Source organism: Neolamprologus multifasciatus, chromosome 8 (assembly GCF_963576455.1).
Source record: "Neolamprologus multifasciatus chromosome 8, fNeoMul1.2, whole genome shotgun sequence".
Lineage (NCBI taxonomy): Eukaryota > Metazoa > Chordata > Actinopteri > Cichliformes > Cichlidae > Neolamprologus > Neolamprologus multifasciatus.
The window spans coordinates 21798281-21814982 of NC_140446.1; the positions used below are offsets into that span (position 1 = coordinate 21798281).

General features: G+C 41.3%; 2 protein-coding genes across 4 annotated transcripts; one reads left to right on the forward strand and one right to left on the reverse strand.

Annotated features, from left to right (window-relative positions):
• Window positions 1-212: 212 nt before the first annotated feature.
• On the forward strand, window positions 213-7499 carry tefa (TEF transcription factor, PAR bZIP family member a). 3 transcript variants are annotated; one of them, XM_085171460.1, is made up of 5 exons: window positions 213-416; window positions 4813-5205; window positions 5640-5860; window positions 6616-6827; window positions 7331-7499. In XM_085171460.1, the coding sequence occupies exons 1-5, from the start codon at window positions 341-343 to the stop codon at window positions 7350-7352; spliced, it is 924 nt and encodes a 307-aa protein (XP_085027586.1). In that variant the 5' UTR covers window positions 213-340; the 3' UTR covers window positions 7353-7499. The 3 variants fall into 3 exon arrangements, with proteins under 3 accessions (XP_085027586.1, XP_085027587.1, XP_085027585.1); XM_085171459.1 differs by lacking the exon at window positions 213-416 and adding an exon at window positions 431-4128; XM_085171461.1 differs by having other exon boundaries at window positions 214-416; window positions 6616-7499.
• A 2903-nt stretch (window positions 7500-10402) lies between these two features.
• Window positions 10403-13213, reverse strand: phf5a (PHD finger protein 5A). Its single transcript, XM_085171471.1, has 4 exons — window positions 13063-13213; window positions 12774-12797; window positions 10702-10868; window positions 10403-10594 (listed from the first exon to the last, which is right to left on the reverse strand). The coding sequence occupies exons 1-4, from the start codon at window positions 13112-13114 to the stop codon at window positions 10505-10507; spliced, it is 333 nt and encodes a 110-aa protein (XP_085027597.1). The 5' UTR covers window positions 13115-13213; the 3' UTR covers window positions 10403-10504.
• Window positions 13214-16702: the final 3489 nt, after the last annotated feature.

Below are 16702 nucleotides of genomic sequence, written 5' to 3' on the forward strand. Positions count from 1 at the left end.
TATATTCCGTGTGTACCCGACTTATAATGTAACGGGTCGCTATGGGTCACGTTTTTTTTTTAACTTTAGGTAACACAGGTGCGGCCCAGGATTGGCTGGCAGCGCTGTGATTAGCATAAGGTATGGCCAATGGGCGTTCTTTCCGTCGATTGCGTGGGAGTGCTCGCTGCCGATTGGCTGCGCGGAGCTGGAGTGGGCGGGCCGCGTTAAGTAATTTCGGCCGAGTTCAGAGTGTGAGACCTGCCTAAGTTCTAATATTTCCCGACGCTTTTCGGGAGCGCTCACACCCGTTCAAGCACTGCCCGCCCCTCCAGGATTGTGCACTTTCACAGGAGAAAACATGACCACTGAAATCCCAGAGATTTTTAAGGCTCTTCTTGAGCATCCGTTCGCTCTTCCAAACTTTGATGACAATGGTAAGTGACAGCCAAACGTGGTTCTGGTTAAGTTAGAATTCCAAAAATTAAGAGACAGATTTACCACGTAGATCGTTTATCTGAAGCGACAAACTGATTTTGAGGAAATTCGGGAACTTTTGCGCAAACTGTGTATTTGTTGCGTAATCCTCGTCAGCTGAGCCGCATGAGACAGCAAGGAGCTTCTCCTTGGCTGGATTTAGAAGCTAAAAGTTGGAGGAATTTAACAGAAAATGTGGACTATATTACTAAATAGACACTTATAATTTAAAAAACGATACTCTAACACATACAAAGCAGGTACTGATCCTTTCATTGCGGTGGTAAAGAGGAGATATGTTGATAAAGCTAAACACCTGCTGTTTTTAATGATCATCAACATCGCGTTGCAGGCTAATAAAAATGCTGTCATTCGTGGTTGTAACGGATTAGTAACAACGCCTTTTTTGACTGAAAGCTCCAGTAAGCAGACTCAGATCGACCTGCAAATCAGATCAGGTCGACGCAATTACTCTGTTTTCATTCCGTGTAAGTGATCACAGAGATATAATATCTTCAAATTGAGACTAAATCTGCCACTTTAACAGGACTGCACAGTAGTCACTCAGGCTGAGTTTTTAAATGGGTCCATCACAGTACTAACATGACTCGTGAAGCAAAAGCAGTCCTTTTGTTGTTGTTGTTGTTGCTGTGCTGCACAGTATGTTTGACTTGTTGTTGTAGGAGAGAAGTTAGATTAGGTTATGGCTCCAAGTGCTTTAAAATGTAATTTTTGGGTGAACTGCCCCTTTATGCAGCATGATGAATGAGTAGTTAGTTGACAGTTGACTCTAACTTGTCCATAGGTAATAAATGTGGCGTGAATGGTTGTCAAGTAGGCTGCCTGTTGTCCTGTGACAACTGAGATAGTCTGCAGCCCAACCTCAAGCTCCCTGAACTGGATAAGTAGAAGAAAATGGTGTTCGGTCTTTGCAGACCATGAGAGAGCAAGTGGTAAATTTACAGCAGGCGAGAGTACTCTGCTGCTCTGTGTCTAATTAAGTAGTTTAATGCAGCTCAAGTCAGAGCACCTTTCATTAGAGAGATTCAGGAACTCCAAATTTTCCACCTTTAGTTTTGATCAGAGACTAAATCCTCCCCACCATCAAGGTCAGGGAATGAGCCACTCTCCAGCTGTTCCTTGCTAGAGGGGCTTTGGTCCTTCTTTAAAATACCTTTGATAGTGATTTACTGCTTTCATGGCAGGCGGCATGCTCGGTCAGCTCACGTTTTTTTTTCTTTTTCTTCTTTGTAAACTCACGTGTGACTTACCAGTAAAATTTTGATGTCTTTCATGCTCGAAAATTCTTCCGCCAAGTGTTGAAAGACCGAAAGAGAGCATTTTGGTTTATGCACAGGTATTATTGATGCTGTGTGTAAATTAATTGAGCCTTGGTTTATTGCTATATTTTTGAAATCCTCAAACTTTTAGCTGGGCCTTTTATTCTTTTCAAACTTTCTGTCCCATATACACTGTTACAATAGTGTATTCTAATATTTAACATGACCAGAGGGGCAGCGTGAGGATGGCGAAGGACTGCACTAAGGGTCAGTATAAAACAGATCATTATATGGAGGTAGAAATTTCATGATGACATTTATAATAACGTTCAGGCGTGCACTGCCTGTCGTACATACTGATCATAAATAGAACTCGTGTGTACCATGAGACAGACGCAAATGATCAGGATGGATCAGATCTCACATTCGTCTTGGTGTGTGTTGCTCCAAAGCCAAAGATTTTGATGCGAGGACTGCAAAGATGCTTTTATTCTCTCCCACTCTTAGCTGGGGTATGTTTTAGATTAGGAAGTTGTAGGAGTTGTCTACATGAGGACATGACATGAAGGTCAAATAAAGTCGTTTCTTATAGGGTCTTGTCCAGCACCTCCAATGCAAACTCTGTACACACACTTATTATTTTGGACTGTAGTCTAAAATCACATGGAGCTGTACAGACCACAAACAGATACTTTCCTAATTTGTTTCCCTAATTTTGCACAGACAAGATTTTAGTTCTACTTGTTAATGCAGCTAATAGTTTATCATTGTGGTTAAGTGTCATATATAATAAGTGGGACAAAGTTCAGTGTGACCACCTATAGCAGATGACATTGGGGGATTGTATTTGTTTTTATCGCTGTGACACAAACACAGGGAAAAACTCCCTCTCCCACTAAAGACAATAAAACTGTGCCTTGTGTGAGGAAAGCATGCATGTAGCTGCCTTTTACAGGGTGCCTTACTGAATACTTCATGTTAGTGCACACTTTGGAGGGCAATAACATGTGTCTATTTAAATGCCTTTTTGCATAAGAAAACAGGATGTAGATTTTAACCGTGTTTATGATGAAATCAAATGAACGCACATCCTGTTTTGTGTCCAAGCGCGCTCAGTTTGTTTTCCATGAGTGAAATCCTCTTTCTTTCTCCGCAGGATATGATTTGCTTCAATCTCTACATCATTCAGATTATTGTTCTGAATGAATTTATTTATTTTTTACCACCATTTTTTTCACCAGGAGAAAAAAGTTGTTTATTGCTTAAAGGCGATGTGGGACAGTTATCAGCGACCACGATCGTGATTAAGCTTTCTGCGGCACAGCACAGACATGCACATCTTTGCCCCTGGGTCTTCTGCTTAGCTGCAGCAGCATAGCCCACACCAACTAAACCTCAAGGTGCTGCTCCTCAGCCCAATAACACTTTGGCACTGCAGCGCCGCCCTTCTTGCTCACGCCTGCGTGTGAGCCACAGAGACACATCGCGGCGTCATTGGACGAAACCGGGCGATATGTAAGAGCGGCACGTGTGTTTGCATGTGAGCTGGGCAGGATTTGCTAGTCAGGACATTGTCCGAGCTGTTTGTCCCACTTTTTCTGCAGTTTTTTCTTCTTTTTGGTTTTTCTGTCAGAGTATATCAATTAATATAATATTCGAATATTTCTGATTAATATCTGATTTGGGTTAGATGGTTATAGTTATTATAGTTCTAAATTTAGAAAATGTGCTATAAACCCTCGCTGTCTGTTTTTACGTGATCCGATAACATTAAAAGAACTGGAAAGAAAGCTAAATAACCGAATAAGGGTGGGAAAACTCGGTTAAAATACGTGTAGCAATAGTTTTTATATCTTATTTAGGTGAACATGTATATAACTCGGTCAACAATTGAGAGCGCAGATAGTTTTCAGGAACACGCCCCCTCGCGCTGTGATATTAATATTCATGAGGTCAGACTCAGCCGGCCAATCAACACAAAGCCAGCAGGAGGTTTTTTCACGAGGAGGCGCGGTTTGTTCTAAACACAAAAAACCAAACCTTTCGACTGTCACAGTTACCGAGGAAGTGGGTTAGGGAAGCTCTCGTGGATGCTATCACGGATAAAATTCGTTTGAGTGGATTTTGAAGCAGTCTGTGACGGCGGTTCAGCGGGCTGAGGAGCTGGCGTTATCAAGCTAACGAGCTAACCCGCCGTGTTTGCATCTTTTTTTTTGCACTTGCTCCGCGGTGAACTTTGAATAATAAAGAGACAATAAAAAAGAATTATAAAAAATGTCTGGAGAGCCACTTCTCACGGTGGAGACTGCCGCTGGGGCCCCGAGTTCATTCCCGCTGGTTTTGAAGAAAATAATGGAAATGCCTCCGCCGAATATACTGGACGGAGACGACGGTAAGCGCAGAGCTGACGAAGAGGAAGAGGCGAATGTCGGCTCTAAAACGAGTTCACCCGAATAAAGAGGCTGGCGAATAATAAAATAATAATTAAAAACAGTCTTCTTATCATAACAGTGTAGCAGCCTGTATACGGTTGTCGCTGCGTGTGCTAACAACTCTGAGGGAATATTAATTTTGCAGCGCTAGCTGCAGTCGCTATGTACCCTAGAAAGGCCTCCTCTTTTCTCCTGGGTCCGACTCTGCTCAGCATCCAGACTTTTCTAGACACGCCCCTGAGTTTAAATGCAATTATTTTGCTGTTGTTAACAGGAGGCACTCTTTCCCCTGTTAAAAGTTCACTGTGGGTATGAGTCCTTCAGTTTAAAAACCGCATAACTGAATCATAGTCATCTTAAATGGTGTTCACTGTTGCTGCTACTATATACTGGATGTAGTGGTGTCAGGGTCCTTAAAATAGTTTTCTACAGAACAGTGACAGATGATAGTGGGAGGAGATTTTACTGTAACACACTGGATAGTTTGGGGTAGAAACAGAGAGAAGAAAAGATCTTTCTCAGCACTGAATACATTATAAAGCCATGTTTTCTATGTCAAAGCAAAATATATATAATATAATATTTTTGAAAACTCCATATGTGTGTGTCTGTGTGTATATTAATGTGTATCTTTCCTGTTTCAGACAACGACAAGGAAAAGCTGTGTCTTGGAGACACCGGTGACCTGGGTGGAGGAGGGAGTGACATGGGTCCTTCGGCCGCTCTGACCCCAGCTATCTGGGAGAAAACCATCCCCTATGATGGTGAGAGCTTCCACCTGGAGTACATGGACCTGGAGGAGTTCCTCATGGAGAATGGCATTCCCACGTCACCAGAGGAGAACTCCTTAAAGGGCACGTCAGAAGGAGGCGCCATGAAGACGGAGAACCAAAAGGCTACGTCCTCTGCGCAGACAAAGATCACCAAGCTAGTGTCTCCATTGACTCTGCTGCCCATTCAGGAGCTGGACAACAGTCAGGAGGAAGTGGTGATCATCACAAAGAGTGATTCTGACATCACCTGTGAAGTTGTTACAGGTGAGGCTCCTCTTGGCTCTGTATGATGTCAGAGAGAGCAGAGTGTTTATGGGGGCCAGAAGGAAGTTGCTTACAGAAGATAAGGCTTAGTTTGAACTGTGATTCATGCAAAGCTACTCTAACAAAATCTAAGGATAAAAATACAGAGTTTGAAGATAAGTATAATTGTATAAGAAGTATAAAATCCCTGCTTGAATTGTCCTAAATAGAGGTAATAATGCATGCTTATATTTCATATTTGGTTGTGTCACTATGTTAGCGAAACAGGATATGGTGTGATCTAACAATGTCACCTAATCCAGAAACAAGCTGTGGGTGGTAACTATTCTGGCGGGACAGCAGAAATAGAAGCTGGTGCAGCCGCATACTGGAGATGGCAGACTTTACAGTTGGTGTCTCATATTTCTGTTGTTGTTTCTTATCTGTGTGCTCAGAGGTGACCACTGACAAGGACAGGGTGACTCCTGAGCCCATCAGCCCTGAAGAAATTGAGGTTGAGGTCAACTACGAGCCAGATCCTACAGATTTGGTCCTGTCGAGCGTGCCCGGGGGCGAACTGTTTGACCCGCGCAAACACAAGTTCTCTGAAGATGATCTCAAGCCACAGCCTATGATTAAGAAGGCCAAGAAGGTGTTTGTACCCAACGAACAGAAGGTATGCTGGCAACTGGATGAGGAAAGCCACAAAAAAATGCACTTTCAGTCTAGCAGGCTGCTTCATTGTGTTTATGTGCCTCGTGGCAAATCAGTAAAACAGCAAGACAGTTGGAGCTCAAACGTGTAGGGTTGTATAATCACACTAGAAACATTGCTGATGCTCTGTCATCTCTTAGACTGCTGTTAAATAATATATCGGCATATATAAGACTGGCAATTATATGTCAACTTTCTAATCATTCACTCATCGCTTTATTCCATGCTGTGTCTAATATACACGCTCTCAACTTGCATGTATCGGGGTAATTTGGGATTACTGTTAATAACTGATAAAAATGAAAGGGGCATGTGAGCTTGTTTTAAAAAATGTTATTTATTTTTGAAGGCGGGAATGCTAGAAAACATTTACAGTCACTGCCTGAAATAAACAGGAAATGTTTAAAAAAACAACAACTTTCTATTTATTTTTGTGCGGTTTGGAATTTCATCAGTGTTGGAGGTTTGAAAAAGGATCTGCTATTGAGTTCTGCAACTCACCATGACTCAGCGATGTTGAATCTTGTAATCAGTTTTTTTCTCTGCTTCCTGCTCCTCGAGAAGAATGCTGGTTTTGTTTACAGGGACAAAGGAGCTTGGCTGTCAGCCATATTTGCAGGATTAGGCAAACATGGGTGAGATTTAGGTTAAAGTGCGCTGATTAGAATAAAGAACACGCAGTAAGCAAGCTGTTTCTTTCCTGTTTTACTCCTCCAGGATGAGAAATACTGGCAGAGGAGGAAGAAGAACAACGTGGCGGCTAAACGTTCCCGCGACGCCCGCAGGCTGAAGGAGAACCAGATCACTGTCCGAGCTGCGTTCCTGGAGCGTGAGAACACGGCGCTGCGGACGGAGGTGGCAGAGCTGCGGAAGGAATGCGGCCGCTACAAGAACGTTGTGGGGCGATATGAAAACAAATACGGACCACTGTAAGGGACGAGGAAAACACACATGCGAATACACAAAAGGACATGCAAACCTGACAGTGTCAATATTTAGAAAGATAGATATTTTTAAGACCTGATCTTTTGCCATGTGACCGGATACAAACCTACCGTACCGCTGAAGAGAGGGATGGCCTTAGCTGGAAGAGAGGGGGAGAATGAGACCCCTGTATAGCCTACACTGTGATGAAAGTCCGTCAGGGGGGTTGATTTGAATAATTGTGAGTGTATTTGGTGAACAAACCTGCTTACATTTGAGTCACAATAATGTGAGAATGAGTAAAACAGCAGAGGCTTTCCTTCCATGTGGTACCTAAGAAGGTAAAGGGAGCGGAGCCTAAAGCCTCACTCATGTTGGATATTCTACTTTACAATAACTTCTTGGTAGTCCACACACCAGCCTTCAGAGCTGCCAGTTGCTTAATACTGGCCTCTCTTCTCCCCCCTTCCTTCCATTGTCATTCATCCTTGTTCTCTTCTCTTTTAAGAGCGGTGCCAGATGACGAATAGACAACAGTTGATTTATTAATTTATTTTTCCTAATGAATAAATAAATCCTTTGGTTGTTACGTGGAAGAAGAGGATGAAGAACAGACGAGCCTGTGTGAGGGCCGATGCTGCCAGCGAGATGTCATAGCATGTTAAGATATCAATTTTTTTTAAAAATCATCATTATTATTATATTTAGCATCTGTGCAAGTGAGAGGGGTGTGTGAGGATATTCAAGTGCTTCTTTGGTGCACCTCGCTTCTGAGGTGTCATTTTTTTATCATGTTTTGTACGACCGATGCTGAGATGAGATTGTTTGTGATGTTCGGGCTTTGATTTTTACATACAGTAGGTTTGGTTTTGTTTTTTAGGTGGCACATGTAATGGTTTAGGCTACACGGCTTCCTTATTGGGCTTTGCAGGCTGCTTGCAGCAGTTTTATATCATAATATAAGAGATTGTGCAACGAGTTGGGTTTTTCTTTAACCACAAAGACTTCTTTCTTTGACTGTGACATTTCCAATAACCTAAAAGCTTCTTCAGGGGATTTCTGTGACTTGGCAGGTAAAAACAAACAAAAAAGCAGCCATGTTCACTTTTCTTCATGTATGAGCTTTCTACTAGCGGCGGCTCAGAGCTGTACATAAACGCTTAGTCCTCCCTGTTTCTGTGCTTGTCGCCCTCGTGCTGTGTCCCTCAGAGTTGTTGCCTCTCTGCGGGTTGTCGATGTGGACTCGTCCATTTTCTGTCAGCAACACTTCAGAAGTGTCTGTGTAGAGTCTACTGATGCATGCACTGTAAATAACTCAGGCTAATGTAATACAGTAAAAATGTATTTAGCATCATAGACCATACATACAGTGCTATTTGAGTTTTTGAAGAATCTTTATTTACCATTTACACCTGCTTCCGTATTACAGGTTTTCTGTCGAATCACACAGAGCGCCTCTTCAGTCTCCGTAACACAGACTGTTGTGGGACGCCTCTTTAAACCCTTTGAGTGTTTTCTACGTCTAAAGCCATTTCAATGCAGCGAGCAGTCTGCCAGTGTACAGTTAACTTTGCATCCAATCTACATCTGTGACTTACCCACCGGTTACTTTGCTGTCCACTTTTGACAAAAAAGGGAAAGCGGTTTATTTCTCTTTTGCTGCAGGGCTTCCACATCTATAACTGTTCTCACTTTGTAACCTAAATAAAAGTGAACATTGTGTTGTTACAATTTTTTTTTTTTCATTTTTTAAAAAACAGCTTCTTCTTAATGAATGGGCGTGTGCATTTTTGTGAAGTACAACTACAAGTAGGATTTTTGTGTAAATATTCCAGACCGACAGAAAATTGTTTCACTCCAAGCTTTTTGTTGTTGCAATGGTTGTTGCAGCTTCTCAGGAACAGGTCATTTAGCTAACTTTGTTGTGTGGGTTTTTTTTTTTTAAAACCTTTCTGGTTACATCTTTGTAAAGAAACATCTTTGAGTGTGGCAATCTTTTGTCTTGTATTTACATTATGTAAGATTAAAGCCTTGTTGACCGAACTCTTTGAGTCTCTTGTTTCTTTTTATGCCATCTTATTGTAATGACTGCAGGATCTGAGGAAAACCTGGAAGGACAAGTTTCAACATTGGTACAAACGTTTACTTGAACCCAAGAATGAACTGCTTGGTGTTCAAAAATCATCTGGACCTCATAAAACACAACTTTGTATAAATTATAAGGGTTCACACAATTTTCTTAAGATCAAATAATTAAAATCCAGTTTCCTTGATGTTATTTAAGGCCATACCTCAGGAACAGGGGGCACATTAGTGACCAAAGTTCACTGGATTTTTTTTGGTCATCAATGGATTTGAGTGAATGACAATGACTATTCTGATTCTTGACAGATTTAAAGCTATTGTTGAAAAAGTGACGCACTGAGCCTCTAAACGAATCTGCTTATCTCAGAGTAGTTTGAGGAGTTGGATGTTCTAAAACAGGGGTCAGGAACTCCAGGCCTCAAGGGTTGGTGTCCTGCAGGTTTTAGATATTACCCTGGGTTAACACATTTAAATCAAATGATTAGTTCATTACCAGGCCTCTGGAGAACTTCAGGACATGCTGAGGAGGTAGTTTAGCCATTTAAGTCAGCTGTGTTCAATCAAGGACACATCTAAAACCTGCAGGACACCGGCCCTCGAGGCCTGGAATTCCCATCCCGTCCTAAAGCAACCCAGGTGGTGCTGCTGAGAGAAACTACAGGAAATGTCAGTAAACATGTTCAGTATCTCACATATTACTGCAGTATGTCAGATTGATTCCTTTGTCTTTTTTCCTTCCCTCACCCACAGCTGAAACTGGAGGTTTCTTCCTGTTAAAAGGGAGTTTTTTCTTCCCACTGTTGCTAAGTGCTAGCTCATATGGGGTCATCTGATGGCTGGCGCTATTGTACAGTGTTTACCTCACACTATAGGGCAACTGTTGTTGTGATTTGGCGCTGTATGAATAAAATTTAATTCTACCGAAGAGCCGATCACCATTGTTAAAAAATAGATATTTTCTTATTTGGTTTTTAACAGGCTTGACATCTTGTATTGGTTTCAGCGACTCTTTAAATTTTGTGGCGTTTCCTATAAAGAGTGTTTTTTTTAAACAGATGTGTTTAGTGGAGTTTCATGTATTCACGCATAATCAGAGTATAAGAAACAGGAAATCATCGCAATCAATGCTTTCATGTAAGGTAACTAATACTCCTCAGCTGTACATGGACCCAAACCACAATATAAGAGAGAGACTGAAGCCCCTAACTGAAAGGGGTCAAGGGTTAAAGGGGGTTCTTTTACTCGCCACCCCTCTGTACCTTTTTAAATGATTACTAAAAACAGATTTATGTTAAAAAAAACCCATTATTTTTTACACTGAAAATGTTATTTCATTTTGGCTCTTGCCCCTGTATTCAGCAGTCCACAGAAAGTGGGAGTATTTATACCATTAATGGTAACAGCTCAGGTCTTTCCAGCTCTTTATTTGCCCATTTTTGTGACGTGTTCACTGATTATTTAAAAACCTTGAACGCTAACAAAGCAGTCATAGAAAAAAAGTACAAAATTGAGTTTTATTGACAAATCAAAAGTTTTTTTGTGAGTTTTAAAGAAAATCTGAAAGACTAAACGTTGCACTGGGTCATCGTGGTCGCGTTCACCTCTTCTTGAAGCCGTACTTCTTTCGTTCATAGAACAGATCTGTTTTGGAGCTGCCCAGGTTTACGATCTTAGGACATCCATCTCGCTGGAGAGAGAAGAGAAAGACATTTTTTATCTTAAATAACAAGTCTCTTGGATATTTTGCTGCTTCAGTATCCAGTGTCAAAGTGAAGAGAGGAGCGGGAAACTCACATCTTTCTCCTGGATGGTGCATTCTTTGCAGTAGTAGGCGTCGGACACACCAGGCCCCCCACATATGACGCAGCGCCCCTGATAGGAGCCGTAGTTACACTCATCGCAAATACGCACCAGTGTGCAGGGTCTGACGTAGGAATCACAGATGACACACTTTCCATCGCCTGGACAGAGAAGAGAGGAAAAAGGTTTAAACTTATACTGGAGGAATTTGAGTTTAGACTTGTTTGTGCATTTTATTTATTTTTTGGACTAAATAGCTGAGACAATAAGAATTTACAGATATAGTGACTATGTTGACTGTAGAGTTTACAAATAAAACAACAGCAATAAAATTAATGATTAAAACTAGAGATTAACATCTATACTCTGACTTATTTTCAAAAGTACAAAGTACAAAAAGGTCATGTCTGCCGATACACCCCCTGGGTGGTCATAGAGAGTGGTGGGGTTGAGAATAGTTCCCTCCCTGCTCTTCTTTCTTCGTCCTCTAATCAGCGAACCAAGATCAATAATTTTATAGTTTCGAACTGCGTTAAAATGTTTAGTCAGATCAAAAAAGGTTGTGCTCTACCAGACACTTCGATCCATACACCAATATATTGTAATCATGCATTTCCACCCTCGTGTTTAGACGCCTCTTTTGAGGTCTGGACACAGAAAGGTATTATTACTCTCAAAGACTTATACAGGCAATTTGCATCATTTACTCAGTTGCAGAACAAGTTCTCTCGCCCTGCGTCACATTTTTTTCATTATTTACAGATAAGAAACTATGTTCGTCAGAGTATCCTTAATTTTCCATCTCTTTCGGAAGAGGGGTCACTTTTTACACTCCTTCTGAGTTACCTGGATTCTAAAAAGTTGGTTTCTGGTTTTGTGAAAGCTTTTTCAGAGTATTTAAATTTTAAATTGGACTTTTTGAAGATGGCATGGGAGGAAGAGCTTGGTTTGCAAATTGGAGATGAGGTGTGGGAGAGGAGTCTAAGATCCATTCTTGCTCTATAAATGCAAGGCTTCAGTTAATTCAATTCAAAGTAATTCACAGACTTCATTACTCAAAAACTAAACTGCATAGGATTTTTCCTTCTATTAATCCGACAATCCAGCCCATTGTTCCTTCAGTGGGCTGGTTTCAGTCATTATGCAAATGTACTGTTTATAAGATTGGGGAAACCTGCAGTAAGCTGAGACTGAAGAAGTCACTTGGATGAGTGACGAAACGTTTCTCCCAGAAAACGCTACGTCCAGATGAACAGAATCAACTTTTGGAGATGCATAACTATTGGTTGGACATTTTTAAATGTTTTTCTGATATCTACAATTGCACATTAGAGCCGGACTCAATAACTGCATTGTTTGGATCTTCCTTTTCCCTTTTACACCTCAGCTCTGCTGCACAAACTACAGTTTTGTTCGGAATAGTAATTGCTAAGAAAATTATCTTGACTCTCTGGAAGTCGGATATTGTACCTCAATTCAAAATGTGGCTAATAGAACTGACTGCTCTATTGCACATGGAGAGGATTAGGCACACATCAGCGGACAAACTTAGTAATTTCTTTGTTGTGTGGCAGCCATTTTTAGATCATGTATTAAAACAAAGTTCTCTTTGATCAATCGCAAATAATTCAGTCTACCACCTTAGCGTTTTATTTCTGTTTATTGCCAGTGTTGAAGTAGTATTTTTGTGTTGCAGTGTAAGCTTTTGCATTATTTGTGTGTTTTTGCCCTTCTTGTTGTTTTGTTTTATTGTTTTTTGGGTTGTTTTTTTTGTTTTGTTTTGGGTTTTTTTTGGGGGGGGGGGGCGTGTTTTGTTTTTGTGTCTTTTTTTATATCAAAAAATTTCAATAAACATACATTAAAAAAGGAAATATTACTGGTGTAATAAATAAAAAACACATTCAGATTAAATACTGATTGTTATGAACGTGGTTATAAAAATAAAATTAGGTGATTAAACTTGAAGTTAAGAAAAAGAAAGAAAAATATGACATAAACGGACTTTAACACTAGTTTAAAATACATGCCGTTAGTTGTTCCAGATATTCCTCACAGATAAAACTTACATTTCTCGCAGAGTCTCCCGATTGCTGCGGGACAGAAACGAAACAAAGTCAGTCAATGTGACAGGAGTTCACACAAAAAACAAACCCCACTTTCTTCTAGTTACGATACCCTTCTAGCCACCAGAGCCCACAGACCTGCAGACACTTCCAGGCTAACACATTTTCAAAGAAATCCACGCCATGTTAGCATGGATGCTAACGTTATGACCTACGAAACAACAAGGGACTTCCAGGCTGCAGCAAAATCCACTGTGCCGAATACTGAAACGTAAAATGAGTCCAAACTTACCAACACCAGCTTGTTTTCGACAGAAGATCAAATCTGGATGATGTTTAGCCATCTTCGATTTACGTAGGTAAAGCGCTTCTCTTTCTTTTTCTTCTTCTTCTGCTGCTGCAGCAGCTGGTTCTTCTTCTTTGTCGTTTTTTGGCGGTTGGCAAACAACGATGTGGTGCATTACCGCCACCAACTGGCTTGGAGTGTGGGCCGGAATTCGCTCATATCAAATAATCGGAAAATAAATAAAATAAATAAATACTACAGGATATATATATCCTCATATCCTTTCACACAAATGAGTTTCTTTTAGAAACTGAAACAAAGCCATAAAACGTTCACATCTAGAATTCCTTTGCAATAAATCCTTTATATCTAGCTTAATCCCCCCCAGATTTTGAATCAGTTTTGTTCTTTCTTCCTGATAATTTTGATTTTGGTTTAATTTATTCCACTGCGATTACATGTCCCTGTTTGACATTGCCCTATAATGAACAGTGTACTGTTTAATCCAGTGTGGCCAAATCTGAATCAAGATATTATTGTCTCCTCTCTCCTGGTCCTCCCCGTGCTTCTCATGTTTCTTGTTTTCCTTTGAATAGAATAAAACCATCTCCCTGTCCTCTCCTCCTCCCACAGCTTTTTGCCCTATTTCCCACATTATCTGTTTTATCGTGCTCTTCATTTCAGCTTTGCTAATACAACTTGATCTCCTTTAGCAGCCTAATATTAATTTGATCTATTTGGATTTCTATTGTTTTCCGGGTTGCTGTCCATCCAAAACTCTTTGACTCCTTCACCTCCTTCTGCCAACAAGGTTTAATTGTTTCCATTGTGGGGTGATCTTTTTATGGGAAAATATGGTAAATGGTAAATGGCCTGTATTTGTATAGCGCTTTACTTGGTCCCTAAGGACCCGGAAGCGCTTTACACTACATTCAGTCATCCACCCATTCACACACACACATCCACACACTGGTGATCGCAAGCTACATTGTAGCAACAGGTGCCCTGGGGCACACTCACAGAGGCGAGGCTGCCGGACACTGGCGCCACCGGACCCTCTGACCACCACCAGTAGGCAACAGGTGAAGTGTCTTGCTCAAGGACACAACAACCGAGACTGTCCAAGCCGGGGCTCGAACCGGAAACCTCCCGATTACAAGACGAACTGCCAACTCTTGAGCCACGATCGAAAAAATTGAAGATATGACACATTGATGCCATGTAAAGTAGTCAGTGTACAGCTCTTATAACAGTGTAAATTTGCTGTCGCCTCAAAATAACTCAACATACAGTCATTAACATCTAAACCGCTGGCAACAAAAGTGAGTACACACCTAGGTGAAAATGTCCAAACTGTCCCCAAAATATCAATATTTCGTGTGGCAACCATTATTTTCCAACACTGCCTTAAAGCATTATGGCTTGCTAATCACCTGCATGTGCTCCAGAGCAGCGCATCTTGACATGCTTGACCATTTCTCTCCAGATTCCCTCATCAACTCCTTACATGCATTCATAGCCATCAGAGGTACAGTTCTCCAGATAAGATGCAATCGAGGCACAAACTATGTCAGCACGAGCAATGATTTACTGAAGAATTTAAAGAAAGACATCAAGCAAAACTTCGAAAACTGGTCGGCGAGTTTCTCATCAACACCCCAGCACGTAGTCATATGAGTTGTGTCTGGGAAAGAAAAATTATCATTTGCAAAGTGTACTCACATCAGCCCTTGAACAATGAGCCAAACAACTTGACTGCTCCTCTCTAAGGACATTCCTGTATGAAGTCATGGCAGTGATTAATAGCAGACCATTGGCTACTGACCAACTATGTCATACCTATGGTTGTCCCCACACCTAGGACGCCTTTGCTGTCATCTGCATACTGCTGCTATATGCCCATATCTCTGACATTTGTAGCATCTAAGAGAGGGATGGATATATGGCCTATCTGTAAAACACATGCATCCTATTTTGACTTTTTCTGAAACTTCAACATCACTGACAAGCTATCAACTCTTTCCCCACTGACTGTTCTTAATAGTCTTTTAACTCGACTCCCTTCCAGACCTTGAATGCTAGTTTTTCAAGATTCTCATCCACTGGAATCCCTGTTTTTACCCTCTTGTTGTTTTATTCTCTCTGACAAGCATCCTTTTTACCACATGTTTATACCTCCCTCTTACCTGCTATCAACAAGTTCCTGTCTCTTAGGATTCTTGCTTGTTGGACATCTTCTTTTTCAGTTCCCTCGATGCTGCACTTGGACTTAACTGCATATTCTCATCCTCCTTCCTAAACTTCAGTATTATTTTGAATTCCTCTCTTACTATCTTCTTCCGAACTACAGCATTCCCTTCATCTGATCTTCTGCTATCGCCCGTTTCTAATTTGGCATTCCAACCAAATTTTCATCCTCTCCCCACTTACTACCTCGTCCTCGTCCTTTCCTACCTCCGTTCAGTCCTCTATACCCACATCATCCTCATCCTCTACCTGAGTCGACATTTCAGTCCAGTCACGACCCAGCTTATGCCATCCGCCGTCCACCTTCTTGCCCAGCTGCTGAGATTGGGAGCACCACCCGAGTCCATGATCTAATACGCAATCAGGTGAAAAAAAGGTTCACCCTTACTGAAGCAGTCATGTGAATTCAGAAGGATGTTCTTTGTTTCGTTATCATCAAGTTGTTTCTTAGTCGTTGTGTTTTTCCTGCTTTGTGCTTTTGTTTCAGTTACTGTTACTTCAGTTTACCACGGGCCCCGCTGTTCCCTGTGTGTTGTCAAGCCTCTGTCGGTGATGTTGCCCGATTTGAGTTATTTCCTGTTTCATTTTGGCAACTTTTGTCCAGTGCATTTGGTATTTTGTTTTACCTTCCCTGTCTTCTTTTCCTCATTAGATGCAGTTGTGTTTCCCGTTACCTGATGTGTTTTTATTGTGTCAGTCTCCCGTTTGTCCTTTGTCATGCCCTCCCTGGATGGTTGTGTGTTTCCTTATTTCACGGTTCCTTGAGATTTCTATTTTTTTTTTTTTTTGCTCCTGATCAGCCACTCCTTGTATTTTTGTCTTTCTGAAAGTGGAGCATTAAAGCTGTCCATTGAGCTGATGTTCTGTCTCAAGTCGTGCGTTTGTGTCCACATCCTGCCTGGCTTCAGCTAGTGTGTTTAGTTCATGACAGTACAAGTAGACTTAACAAAGACGGCTTGTTTGTAAGAGTTACCAGGAAAAAGCCTCTTCTCTCTATAAAGCAGCACAGCTTAGCCCTCTACTGCATGACTTTTTAATTTTTGGGGAAAAAAATATTTTTCTCCCTATTTTGGGGGAGCTCTAGGGTCCCTAATAATATATCAATCATAAAATTTGACACCCCCCCCCCCCCCCCCCCCCCCCCAAACAGATATTGGTTTGTTGCTTCAAGGCAACACTGTGCGACAAGGGTAGTAAAACGCCAAGTTATTTTATTTTTTTGGATACAGATTGACCCACACTCCGGAACAGTAGGAGGCGGTAATGCTCCTTTACGTTGGTTGCCAACCGTCGTTAAACACAAAGAAGAAGAAGAAGAAGAAGAAGAAGACGAAGAAGAAGAAGAAGAAGGAAGAAGCGTTTGTTTTTTTCTCCACTAAGCGGCAGCACGCTTCGTGTC